This window comes from Ailuropoda melanoleuca, chromosome 7 (genome assembly GCF_002007445.2).
Source record: "Ailuropoda melanoleuca isolate Jingjing chromosome 7, ASM200744v2, whole genome shotgun sequence".
In the NCBI taxonomy this organism is placed as follows: Eukaryota; Metazoa; Chordata; class Mammalia; order Carnivora; family Ursidae; genus Ailuropoda; species Ailuropoda melanoleuca.
In genome coordinates, this window is record NC_048224.1 from 40,110,274 (window position 1) to 40,124,872 (window position 14,599).

The 14,599-nt window shown below is 41.8% G+C and overlaps 1 protein-coding gene across 1 annotated transcript in view; it reads left to right on the top strand.

Annotated features, from left to right (window-relative positions):
- Nucleotides 1-9,569, top strand: part of KIAA1958 (KIAA1958 ortholog) — a 157,152-nt gene extending 147,583 nt beyond the window's left edge. The window contains 1 exon segment of the mRNA XM_034664298.1: nt 1-9,569. Coding sequence (XP_034520189.1) covers nt 1-490 — 490 coding nt within the window. The 3' untranslated portion in view covers nt 491-9,569.
- Nucleotides 9,570-14,599: the final 5,030 nt, after the last annotated feature.

Below are 14,599 nucleotides of genomic sequence, written 5' to 3' on the forward strand. Positions count from 1 at the left end.
TCTCCTGTCCACTGTGGTCAAGTACAACAGCCAGTACCTGAATATGCGGACACTGCAGGAACATGCAGATCTGATGTACGGGGACATCGAGCTGCTCAAAGACCCACAAAACCAGCCCTATTTTGCCCGGACAGACAGCGTCAAGCGGGAGAGCCGGAGCGGTTCCACAAGAGTGTGTCACGGGAAGATCTACCACGAGCACTCCAGGGGACACAAACAGTGCCCTTACTGCCTCCTCTATAAGTACATGTACATCCACCGGCCTCCCACCCAAATGGAGGCCAAGTCCCCTTTCTACCTTACGGCCAGGAAGGAGGCCACAGACATGGGCAGCGTGTGGTACGAGGAGCAGAGGATGGGCCTGCGGTCTCTTCGGGGGATTGTCCCAAACTTAGCCAAGAAGGTCAAGCTGGAAAACTGTGAGAACTTCACCTTTGTCTCGTTTACTCAGGTCTCCAGGAGGCTTGGCTCCCACAGTTGCTGTCAGTGAGTCTTCCCTGGGTCCAGGCCACTGCCCTGCTTACCCCGAGGGGCAAGAGCTCCCTCAGGCCACCGAGGCCAGAGCTCTGGGGTGGCAGGGAATGACCGCGACTTCAAGGTCGGGCTGGTCTGTCAGGGTCACCTGCTATTTCTTTGACTTTGGGTTTGTTTTTTTAACTGAAAGTAGATGAGTCTGAATAATTAGGGTATTTTATCCAAATGTGTGTCACCTTTGTTAAGTTACAGGATCTAACACCATGTATAATTGTTACCTAAACAAGAGCGAGGAAATTCGTTTTATCTAGTGCCTTTTTAGCACAGATTTTCTTAAAAAAAAAAGAAAAAAGGAAGAAAAAAGGAGACTGTTTAAGTAGTCATCAAAAAACACAAAAACAAAAAAAACGCCCAGTAGCCTAGTAGCTTTAGAATGTTATGAAGACTATATGTACTTGGTTGAATTACACTCACAATAAGGACCTGGAAGGAGAGAGGCAGACATGGTAACTATTTGCAGAAGGAAAAGTGCACTTGACACTCCTCTCTCTGTTTTGTTGATGGATAGCTTGCTTCTGCAGAGCAAGCAGCTTTGCCTAATAGAAGCTGGTGGGGCTGCGCTCAGTAGTGCTGATAGAGGTGTGGGGGTCGCCCCCACTGCTCGCAGCCCGGGGAGCAGCTTGACCCCTGCGTCAACGGGGGCAATTTTAGTTTTACGAGAAAAGATGAATGCACCGGACGATGTTGGGGAGAGCAAGGTTTCCAGTGAACTAGGTGGTTGGTACCATGCGGGAATTTTCCAGTAGTGAAAAAGAAGTGGCTTGGGAAAAGCGATCTGTGATCAAAATATGAAAACCTCCTAAAGCAGAAGTGCCTACGTGTTATTCCTCAGCACCACGTGAAAGCTGTTTTCATTTGAACCTTTTTTGGAATTTTTAAAATCTGTCCTTCTGTGTCATACGGTTGTCCCGTCAGCATCTAGCACCAGATCTGTAAAACGACCACAGGTAATTTTCAGGCTTCACCAGGGAACTCCAACAAACACGCTGCACAGAAAACACATCCCCAGATGTGTTTATGAAAGTACTTTGGAATATGTTTATCAAAGTAGGACTTTTTTCAGCCACGATAGATGTCATCATTTTAGGTTGGCACCGGCACGTGGGACATGATGATGGAGGCGGCCTGCCAGGTAAGCAGACTCAGCATTAAGGACCTACGTGTAAAGATGATAGGTTATTGATTGCACCCAGGTAAACTGCAAACTGACCACATGTTATTGAAACATGAGCAGAATTTTCTGATAACTACTCTGAATAAGTGAAAAAGGAGCCCAAAGAGTGCTAATCAATAATAACATTAATTTCCAGGAATCTTTACATCGTATTTGAGGAAAGACTGCTACAAGATTATGTTCCTGCGTGTGCTTTCTAACCCAAATTAAAATTCCAGCATAAGTTCCTGTTGCAAGAGTCCTAAAATCAGCCCTAGTTCTTTTTCAAAACATTACTGTAGTATTTATTTTAACTAATTGTTCTTAAAAATCATTCACCAGTTGTTGAAATATGTAATACTTCCTTTACCAGAAAAGACTCAGCCAATGCTGCCTTAAGGTTTAATGTTGTTCCCTTTTTAGTTAAACTGCACATTTAAAATTTTGTTTACTAGTTGATCTTTCCTGAGTATGGGTTAATTTTGGTATGTCTCCATGTGTATATAAATAACAGGTAATATTTAATAATCAGTGTTGTTATGACTTGATATTGCATACCATTCTGTCGTGATTTCCTATAGTGGTTTTAGAGTTTTGCTTAAAAAAGAGACACAAACATTAGATATAGTTTTCTTCAGTTTGCTAAACACCCAAAGGATATTTTGTTTGTGGAAAGCAGATGGTGATTTTTCCTGTCAGTTCTGCACTGAAACAAAAATATAACCCATGAGAACTATTGGGCAGACAGAGCCTGCAGCCTAATTAAATAAAACCTCCATTTTTATTTTAAATAGATTCAAGAGGAAATCACCATTAGGAATCACTGGGATCTTTTCAGATTTCACCATTCCCATAGGTAGCAATAACTGACCCAGAGGCGGCCATCCTTCTGCTGGTAGGGGCTTTTCCTCAGCGGAGTCACCACCCCTGCCTCACATTTGTTGCTTATCACTATTTGAGGTGCTGTAAATCCCCAGAGTTCTGAAGTGAGTGATTATAATAAAAAATCAGGAGGTGGAATCTTCAGTGATATCTGATGGAATGAAAGAATTGCATCTCAGCCTCATAAACGCCATGCATTCCATGCCTCCCTTGGGGAGCGGGAGTGAGAAAGAGAACGCACTTATCAGGAGCTACTCTGCACCACCCGTTGAACGAGGTACTTTGTTATGTGTGTGTGTTAGATGTGTGTGTGTATACAACACACGCTTTAAATTTGTATGGGGTGACGCCTGGTAAACCTGCTAACGCGACGAAGCCCCTCTTCATTGATGTGGCCATGTCCGTCCTCAGAGGATCTGAGGCGGGGTCAGCGGGGCTAGTTCCAGTGGGCATTCGGCCCTTCCAGCCACCCTCACTCGTGCCCACGGGGGACTCCATGATTTTCTACTCTTGCCTAAGCCAGGAGAAAGGAGAATCCCAAGAGAAGGAAGAGGGCGGGGAAGATAAAGGGCATTTTCTCCACTTACCTTGATTTATTTATTTATTTTACTCCAAAGTGGGAACGAATATCGGGCACTCACAAGCTCGCCGACGGGCAAGTTGCCTCTGGCTCCGCCCCGGGAACAGGGGAGCTGCGGGTCTCAGGGAGGACCTGTGGAGAGCTCCGGGCGAGCTCTTGCCCACAGACCTCCCGCCTCTGCTCTCACATGAGCCCTGCTTGCTGGGCACCTCCTCTCCACAGTCTAGCAGGTCTCCCCTTGGACCTGTATCCCGGCAGAGGCGATGGGGGTCCGCAGGGAAGGGTGTGATCCCATTAAACGTGAAAGGTTAACACAGCCCTAGGTGCATAGTAAGCATGCAATCTATGTTAGCAACTTTAGCTACAACTTTTGTTAACAGTAATAATTAATATTATTCAGCTAATCTGCATTGCATCAGTTATTTCTTCCATTGTGGTGATTCTCCCTCCTCTAAACTGTTAAACTTGAAGAGGAAACCAAACCTGATAATCTGGTCACATGTCCGCCCATAAATTCTACCTCCAACACAGCCAAGCCCTGATACCTCAGCTGTAAGCAGGAACACGTGAAGAATGGAGATGCCTTAAGAGGCTTTATGAGAAAGCTCTTGCATTGTTCAGTGTGTTTGCAAAGGGGAGTATTATGGAAGAACCGAACCAAAGTTGTGAAAGAAATGGTCTCCTTGGTTGTGTGGCATTTTCCAGCTCTCCTTGGATTATGTGCTGTATTAATCTTGCCCTGACTGGAAAATGGTGTTTGAAGAAATGTGAAACTCTATTACTTTGATTTTTATTTCAATTCGACCTTATTAAAAGGATCAAGCACTGGATCTCAGTATGTTCACAGACAGTCATTGGGAGAATCTGGACAAAATACCTTCATGTGGAAGCTGAAGCCTCTTGCAGTGGTAGAAAGAGAACTTGACTGGCAGCTCCTTCCCTACTCACTCAGCGGTCCTGGTCTCACTTCCATCAACGGTAGAGTGAGATCATTGGAACGGATCGTCTCCAACGTGAACAGTATTACAGCTCTCGAAGCCCATATAGTTAGGAAGTGGCGAAACTTGGAAGCAAGATTCCTAATTCCTCAAGGTCACATAGTTAATCTAAGTTTTAAGAGCTTCTTACTTACTATACTGGAACACTTTCTTTTGAAAGAATAGTTTTCTTGAATTTTCAGGTTTTGCAACTTTTTAAAATTATTTTTTGCTATCTCTAGGCAGCAACATGTTGTTTACTTTTCTCAGTCTAGGCTAATGCTGACCACAGTTTAATTACTTACAGTAAACAGCTTATCAACATGCATCACTTTGTCGTTTTTACTGAAATCTGGATTGCTAAACCTTTTTGAGCTAGTAACCAGTTACCTTGAGGCTTCGATAAACGCAAACAACAAAGACCTCACAGTTATCTCATTTTCTCTACATGAGATCCAATTTTGTCTAAGTTAGGGCCCATGCACATTTAGAAACGGTTAACAGTCCTAAGCAGAAGAATATTTTAAAAGTTTCAAATTCACATATATCTTTAAATATTTTTGCTTTGGGGTTGAATTTTTAATGCTCTGTATTAAAAGAAAAACATTCAGTGGTTTAGTCAGTGTTCTTAAAAATCTTTGTTGTTTTATCCCCATGTGAATTAATCACCTTAGCAGAAACATGAATGGAGGGAGAGATTGGTGGTGACCTAAGGACACGCTCCCTTCCTGAGAAAAGAGGAGGCCATGTGGGGTGATGAACTTATCTTTGGGAATTACTATGTATTCCGCGTCCATGAATTCTAGTATCACAGGATTTCCCAAAACTCCTTTAAGGGAGGCCGCCCATCCTTCTAGCAAAGTTTGCCTAATATGATGATGATTTTATGTACTTCTAGTTCTTCACAGTTCAGGAAATCCAGAGACTTTTCTCATGTTTTTTAGTTGACCAGAATCAGATTTCTATGCTCAGTTAAAATGCTTTATTAATCTAATGCAGCCGATATGGAAGTTAATTTCAGGAAATATTCATTAAAACCAAAAAAAGATCACTGAGTTATTTTGGATGCATATTGCTTCCATTACTATTAAAACCAATTAGATAGTTCCCTCCCCCACAATGAGATGAGAATGAGCTCCTAATATTTTATGGTCAATATAATTGATTTGATTAATTTGCATTTAACTGTAGTTACTGTTACAGTTCAAAAAACTTTCTAGAAGGTTCACATTTGACTAACACCATGGTAAGTGCTTTCTCACAGCTGCCTTGTATTCTCATCTAATCTCACAACAGCTCTGCAAGGTGGGTCTAAGTATTCCCATGTTACTTATTGAGAAACCCAAGGCTCAGAGAAGTTAAGTAAATTTCTCAAAGTCTCAACGAGCTTATAAGTGGGAAAACTTAAGTTTGAACCCAGGTTTTCTGACTCCAAATCCAGTGCTCGATCCATGAGACAAAACTGCCTTCTTTGGGGCCACAGAGGGTCCATTTATCACAGAACTTTTAAAAAATTAAACACAATTTCTGTTTGGGAAATACTTCATTTCTCAAGTCGTACAGTGGCACACCTCATATGTACTCTCTTACTAATTGATTGGTCTCTTGGTATGTCAGTAGTTCCTGGAAAACCTGATGGTTTTCTGTGAACATTCTGTGTATTGAAAATTTTCTGTCTTTATCCAATAAATAACTTGTATTACCTATTATCTACCCTAAAGGGCAGATGGTCATGCCAATTTATTCTAATAAAAGTCAAGTAGTTTACTAACTGCACCTGTTTGGACACTGTTATCATTGCTTAAAATGTAAAGGGCTTCCTAACCTATGTCAAAATTATATGCTCATGTTTTTTACTTTTGCTTTTTAATTTTGGTGTCAGAGGATTTTTATAATCTTTAGGCTAAAGCACCCTCATAGCAAAATACTTACCTTAGTCATTTGTTTTCTATTCTTCTTTCCTTTATCACGACATGTTTATTTTCTGCTTTGAGACTTCAAAAACAATAGGTTATACGCAACTCTGAAATCATGTAGTCAAATTCCCTCATTTTACCAATAAGGAAGTCGAAGCCTAGAGATATCTAAGGGGCAATCCAAGGTCAGCAAGACAGTAAGTAGATTCAGGACTAGAACATTAATCCAGGACTCTTTCCTTCATACCATCGCTGGGAAAATTTGGATTTTTAAAAACGAATTATTGAATTACATCTCGCAGAATGACATGTGGCTAGCAGAAGCCCCCATTGAACTCCTAACTTCCCAAAGAAACACTCATAAAAACCCCCAAAGAAAGCCATATCTCCGTTCTAGAGTCTAGAAGGAATTGGTACAAGTTATGAGGCATATGGTGGTGGATTGAGGCAAAATCTTCCAGGTTTGGAAATGGACATGCTGAGAAATAAAGAATTTGAGAGATGTTTAGTAACTCGTTTTCTTCCCCAGCCATGACTGCCTGCTTACTCAGGATCAGATCTCCCGAGCCAGAGAAATAACTGACTGATCCTGCCTCTCTACCAGGTGGCAGACCATGAAGATTCTCTATCCCACCCCCTCTGCCTTCTCCCTGCCCCACCTCCTCTTCATTCAGCCCAAGACTCCAAACCACAGGGCTAACATGTGAGCAAAAAGCAAGAAGATCTCTCAGAGGCATGGTGCATTCTGTGAAAAATGTCCTTTAGGTGAGGGCAGGTACAACTGCAAATATGCAAATACTGTGATTTTTCATGTATGATACTGGTTCAGAGATCCAGGAAACAATAGGAAGGAATAGGAAGGCACTTCAATAGCAAAGCACTAAACTTGAAATTGGACTTGGAAATATGCATACTTCCTTATCCACCGCGCCTATACCCACAAAAGAAAGTTGACACTCACATGGACAGATAGCAAAACCAAGGGCAGACACTGGATCTGGGAAGAGGCCCAGATTTAAGGATGAGTATAGAGAAAAAACCCAAAAAGGGGTATATAAAAAAATGACTGAACCAAGGAAAATAAACAGCTTCCAAGAGCATTTGAAAATGAAAGCAGTCTACTGTGAGATTTCTTGTGAGAAACAAGAAAATGGTAGGATTCTTCTTGTTGTAACTGAAGAACAGAAGAATTGCTTCCACGCAGCAATAGTTACCTCAGACCAGGAGTGGGTTTAGAGAAAAAGGTGCTACAATATAATGAGAAAGAAGAGAGATTAAAAAGAAGGATTGCAAGGAAGCTAAAAGCACAGATTACCATCCACACTGGAAGCAGAAAAGAACATGACTGAGCTTAGAAACACTCAAATCATTAATGTGGAGGACAGATTTGAGATTTTCTTCCTCATATTCTTTCAAAAGAAATACGTGATGAAAACAATGGGGAAAGATAACAGATTTGGAAGACAGAACATTAGCTAACATCCCTGAGTTTTGCTTTCTTGATGGAAAAACTGTATTGAAAAATATATATATCATCAGACTATAAAAATGAAATCTTTCCTGAACGGAATGAAAACCTGTGTATGTAGGGTGAAATTCACTGCATTCCAGCCCCCCGCCAAGAAAAAGAGAAAAGAGACCGGTACCCAGGCACCTCCTGGCAAAAATTTTAACTACTGAGGATAGAGAATGAAAAATCCTGTTAGAAAGTAACAAGTTGCCTATCAGAAAACAAAAGAGCTTTCTGGCTTCAACCTTCCACTCTATAGCAACAAATGCCAGGAAACAATAGGGAATTTGGGGGGGAAACATTGTGGAATTCTGGAATTTGATCCACGTTAAGAAACAAAAGAATTTTTAGTTATGACAAGCATTCAGGAAATAAACCATCTATGGATTATTCTAATAAACTGTACTGTAACCTACAAAGTTTGGTTTAAAAAAGGGCAGTTTTTGCTTAATATAATTTCAAGGGACCCTGGAGTACTAAACATCAGACCATTTACCCACGAGAAGGATATGCATGCTCTTAAATAGGTAATATGACAGGAAGCCACGTACCTAAAAGTGCCCAAAGGCCTCACCGAATGGGCTTTCCTAACGCAAGAAAACATACCTGAAAATAATTGCCAAATCACAGTGTTGGGTTCCTTCATTTTTATTACTGAAGTGATGTGTCGTCATGATCGTATAAATAGAAAATTCAGATACATTCCTTACAAATAAAATTTAAATGGCCCTTAGATTCCTCTGCTCCTGCCCAAAATACTCTTCTGAGAGATTCCCTCGCTTCCAAGTGAGAAAAGGCAAGGAGTCTGAGAGCCTGGGCGGGAGCTTGCCGAGGCTATCCCACATGCTCGTCCCCTCTCCTCAAATCCAGAACTAACAACAGGTGCCAAGTTAGAAAATCACGGAATCTATCTCTGTGTTTTAAAAAGAGAACCAGGGAAAACAAACCTTGTTTTAGAATATAAGGAAAGTTCCGTTTCAACAGCAGGAAGCTGGCCTGGAGCTGTGACTGTGCTTTCCCTAGCTGGACTCAAAGATTTAAATTCAGATATTAAGGGAAGAGAAGCAGCTAAACCCCCCCCCCCAATTAATTACTTCTGGAGTCTCATGTCAGCCTTAGAACTGAATCTGGGTTGTTTGGGTTGGTTTTTCATTTGCTTGCACTGGAAGGACTTGAAAAGACCCAGGAATGTTGAGTATCACTGGCCTTAATGCTCAGTTCCTTCCTGGCCGTCTAAAGGTTTATCGGTGCCCCCAAGTTTCCTGGCGATTTAAACTCTAAATTAAATTTTCAACACAACCAGCGTGTTTGCTTTAAATTTAGCAATAGAATGGTTAATAGGTTGCTCTGCGTTTGCTTCCTCTTTCATTCTGAAGCCCCGCAAACCTCTTCCAGATGGAGAGAGTCTCTTCTGGAGAGGTTCCAAGTGTAGCCTTTTCCAGGGTCCCCTATCACTTGGCTGTGACTGACAAAAGTCTGTTCACTATAACGACTTAGATGAGAAACGCAGTGCTTTTATTTAAAATTTTAAGTATTTTCTATGGGGCTCTACGTTCCAAATGATGGCAACAAAGCTGTGTCCTAATGTGTTCACTGTTCTGGGTATGTTGGTTTTTTGGGGGGTTTTTTGTTTTTGTTCTTGTTTTAGTGTAGAGGAGGATATCCGTCATTTCTTAACACTGGAAACATCATTCTGAATAATAGAAGAAATGGTCAGTAACTTGAACGATTTTAATGTACCATTGTCAACTTCTTCTTTCTTCCCCCGCTGCTGCCTGCACACGGGAGCACACATTTGGGAAAGCCCTGGTGGCATCTGTCTTCTGTCATAAAGTGTCAGAGGTGGAAGGGATTTTCTTTTTCATCTAGTCCAGCTCTCTAGTCGATAGGCTATTAGAGTCTGTTAACAATTTGCAAGGTTCTGGGTTTTGTTTTTGTTTTTTTAAGTTGTTGTTGTTTGGTTTATGTATGTGCAGCTTGACTGTTTAACCCAGATTTTTGAAAATAAAAAAATTAATGTCTATTTTATGTCTGTTTTATTAAAATAACTTAGTTATTTAAACTTAATCAGCAGTATGTATGGTTTCTGAATGGTTTTTATTTTCTTATCACATTCCTGGAAGTAATGTTTTCCTTTGTAGTTTGCAACGTAAGGATATTTTGAGGAGTTCTTTGCCCGGATCCTGTGCTCCCGAGCTAATGTGTGAGTGAAGTTGTTCTGGTGGACCCTCCCTCTGGTTCTCTGACTTGGATTTCTTCACTGGGCGGCTGGGAGCCCACGTGGAAAGCCCTTGTAGGTGACTGTATATTGTCCGTGGTATACGTGCCTCTAATTAATGTTTTTCCGCTCTCTAAATTATTATTTTTGGTGTGGGGAGAGTATATTAATCCTGAAAACCTTTAAAAGCGACATTCATAGCTCTAAATCATTCCTAAAAAATAAGTTTCTGAAAAATCTTTCCAAATGGGTAAAATGGCAATAATGGTGAAACGATGAGGTGTTTCATTGAGAATTATTGACCCTCAGGCAGACTGACTCTCTTCTCATTGTCCCACTTAGAGCAATGAGTTTTGCAGTTTTAGACTTCTGGACCAGTTTAAAATTTTAATGGAAGCTCTAGACCATTTTCTCAGGAAAATGCATATATGCATGCAGCATTTTACACACATAAACCCAGGCTTAAATACTCCTGCATTCAACTTTTTTTAAAGAGCTGACTTTTTGAGATATAGTCTAAAAGATTTCAGGATTTGCTTCAATGTAATCCAGAGGGGTAGAGTTGGTGGAAATGCAGATGATACGCAAATTGGCTTAGAGTAGATCACTGTTAAAGCAAGCCAAGGGGTACGTGAGGGTCTGTTATACTCTCCTCTGTTCTTTTGTATATGCTTGAAATTTTCTCTAAGGAAGAGTTTAAAACATCAACAACAGTAAGTGACTAGAGATTCGGCAACCCTCCTCACAGATCTCATAGAATCACAGAATCTTCCAGCTGAGAGGAACGGGAGTAAGGGTGCGGACAAAGCCCCGTAAGACCCGCACCCGACGACTGAGGGCAAGTTTCAGGCCGGAATGCAGGGTTGGACCAGGACTGGCAAGAACCAGTGACATTTGAATTGTTACTAGTAACTCGACCTCAGTTGCACCCACCAGATGGGACACATTTTGTTCTCTCCCTTAAATGCAGAGAGCAGCTCTGTGGAAATCTTGGGGGGCTGATTCTGGCAGCTGTAAGAGAGCTGTAGTCATGAGACAGGATCCGGTCATGCTGAAGGTGCCGTGAAGATTGCATACCGAGCCTGGAGGTCCAAGGGCCTGGGATAGCACGTGGCTTTCTCGGCCTCAAGGACAAACACTCCCAGGGGTTGCCATGGAAACCATGTGCTACCAAGACCTTGAAAGGACCAGAGAATGTGCTGGTGAGCACAGGAAGGGTTGCCGAGTGTGGCTACATGCACCAGTGGCCTCACTCTCACTTATGTGTCATGACATTATCTTCTAGGGCCTGGAGGAGTGCCTCGTGACCAGTATGTTTGGCTCATGCAATCTGTTCCATCTTTTTCTTGCCTTCTCCGAGATTAGGACCTAGAGCCCCAGCTTGTGCACATCCCGTCTTCCTTCCCCAACACATCTTTTCCTTTTGTTCCTTTCTGTTTCCCTCTATCAGTTCTCCCTCTGCTTAGGAGCATTTTCACTCCCATTTTTGCTGGAAAGACACCAGGGACAGACATGAAAGATATTAAACAAGATATATTTCAGCAATAAACAAGATTCTTGTATTTCTCATGGGATCCCAAAGAAATAATGATGAGAAATAAAAATTCCTGCTGGAGTATTTACAATGTACTCAGCTGTTGAAATGTTCAAAATGCAATCAAGGAAGTAATTTAGCACGTTTCTAATACACTTAACTCTGGTCATACTGTTGAAGGGTTTGGCCAAATTTTTAAAACCCAGTGAATCTTTTAAGACGTTATTAAGGAATCTAACCCTCACAAGAACAAGTGCATTTGTGATAGTTAATAGTTAATACTGTATTTGTGGTTTGTTGTTACTGCCTGTCCCTAGGATCATGGCCCAGAATTGAAAGGATGCAGTTTGACCTCCCCCTAGGCAGGGAACAGTATGATCCAGATGTTTCCTTTTGTGCTGTATTCTCAGGACATGTGTCGACTGTGTTTGGTCCACTGTCATGTATTTCTCTGCTTGCTCATGTCACTCATGATTTTTCAGTGTAAGCCTCCAGCCAGGACATTGTTCCCCAAGTGTCAGTCATTCACCTACCTTGTCTACAACTGTTGTGATAGCTGAGTCCACTTGGCCTATTATTTATTTGATGCTTTCTTTAAATTAATTCATTTTTTACTGGAATTTATTTTAAAGCAAATAATAATAATAATAATGGTTATTATTATTATTATTATTTTCTTTTAAGCAGAGTTTCTCAAATCAGACCACTCGGGTTCAAATTCCAGCTCTGCTTCTTACTAGTTCTGTGAACTTGGGCAAGTTATTTGAACTCTTTGAGCTTCAATTTCTTCATTTTTAAAAGGGAGACAACAATATCTATCTTATAAGGTTGTGGTGAGAATGAAGTAAGAATATTAATACATATGAAGCACTTAGAACGTTGCCTGGTACAAAGTCACCATCAAAAAAAATAAGTAACAGGGGCGCCTGGGTGGCACAGCGGTTAAGCGTCTGCCTTCGGCTCAGGGCGTGATCCCAGCATTATGGGATCGAGCCCCACATCAGGCTCTTCTGCTATGAGCCTGCTTCTTCCTCTCCCACTCCCCCTGCTTGTGTTCCCTCTCTCACTGGCTGTTTCTATCTCTGTCGAATAAATAAATAAAATCTAAAAAAAAATAAGTAATAGATATGCTTATTATTTATAACATATTTTTACCCACTCCTCTGCCATCACCCCCTTCTTCTGTAAAATTCTTACTTACCAGTTTTCATCTGGCATGCTGTACACATGAACTCCTCCTCTGAGGAGCAGTCAGTCCTCTCGGCCTCTGCTGTCTCAGAAGTTGGCACCATTGAACAGAACCTGCGAGCCCATCAGTGTCACCCTGCGCCATCTCCTGTTCCCAAGGAGCCACAGCTTTGTGGCTGTGAGCCTTTGACTCACAAAGTGGCTCAGCTGGGAGAAGATCAGTCTTCAGATGAAGGTCTGTGCCTCTGGAGATGGGGGGCCATGCCTCCATCTGGGGCTGCTCAGAGACTGTACTTGTACTGTTGGATGTTTTCCTAAGATAACTTGAATTAATAGCGCAGTTACGAAAAATGACGGGCTGGCACACACTCTTGTTTTCTTAGCAGAACTGTGGCTGCCAGCTTTGCTGTATTTGCTACAATATTGCAAGGCTCCGAGTCTCCTGGGAGACTCTCAGTAGTAATCACATCTGTGACATTGATGTTTCCAAAAGGCTGCACTGGAGAGGCATCCAAAGACATATAGCAGCTAAATTGTTATTTTTTTTTAAAGATTTTATTTAGAGAGAGAGAGCAAGTGAGCAGGGGAGGGGGGCGGAGGGAGAGGGACAGAGAGTCTCAAGCAGACTCCATGCTCAGCGCGGAGTCCAACGTGGGCCCCATCTCACGACCCCAAGATCATGACCCCGAGATCACAACCGGAGCAGAAACCAAGACTTGGACACCTGACTACGCCACCCAGGTGTCCCACCCAGCTAGAATACTTTTGATCATTGAGTTTTAACCTGGCATTCATGATGGGCTTCAGGGAGTCTAGGAACGCCCCCCAATATTAAAGGTGTTTTTGTGTATGTTCGTGTGTACATTTCACTTGCAGAAAGGGTCCCCTGCTGAGCACCAAGATGTCATTGTTCCCTTTGGATGATCAGACGTTTACTTATTCATTAAAATATTTGAACACTTGGGGCTTCTGGGTGGCGCAGTCAGCTGACCACCCAACTCTTGGTTTTGGCTCAGGTTGTGATCTCAAGGTTGTGAGATCCAGTCCTGTGTTGGGCTCTGCACTCAGCCTGGAGTCTGCTTGAGATTCTCTCTGTCTCCCTCTGCCCCCTCTCCCTGGCTCTCTCTCTCTCTCAACTAAATAAATATTTAAAATAAAATAAGACATTTGAACACTTGCCATGATGTATTGGGCACTGTCCTAAGCACTAGGGATAGTGGGGGAAAAACACACATAAAAACATCTGCCCTCACAACCCTTATATTCTAGTAGGACAAGGCAGACAATAAAATAAGGAAGTAAATTACATTCTATTTTATAAGGTGCTAAGAGCCACAGAGAAGAATTAAGCAAGGTTGTACTGGGGAGGGAGATGAAATTTTAAATAGTGGTCAAAGAAGGCATCATTGAAAAGCTGACATTTAAATAAAGACTGGAGGCTCTTGAGGGAGCAAGCTACTTGGGTATAATGAAGAAGAGCATGCTAGGTAGAGGGCACGGCAAGTGCAAAGGCCCTGAAGTCAGAGAGGTATCCAGAGGACTCTCTTCAAATTTGCTTTTGCTTGACATTAAGGCAGAGAGTAGCTGCTAAGATTTAGCTGCTAAATCATTACCTTCCTGAAGAGTGAAAGGGCCGAGCAGCTCGGATCAAACTATTTTTGTTTGATGGACCAGGCTGGTTTGCCCAACCAAAGATGCATGGGACAAGGATATTGCTGTGGATTGGGGACTGACATTATCTTTCAGACCAACGGGTTCTCCAATGGGATAGAAACACATACACTTTTGGCTCAAATGCCAATTGTCATTTCGATCATTGGCCATTTTCAATAGATGGCCTCTCAGTAGAAGTACTTAATAACTGCAAGGGGGAAAGCAAGAGTACATTAAGATTCAAGGGGGGAGGGGACTTCACTTTGTTTTCAGCTAAATTCTTTTTGTTCAACAACTATACTCATTTGACAATATTTTGTGTATTTGTAATCCATTGTAAAGATTTGGACTTTTAGTAAAATGGAAACTCATCAGAGAAGAAAAATGTCATGATCCTACTTATATTTTTAAAAATTTATTGTGATAAAATATACATAAAATCAGCCATTTTAAA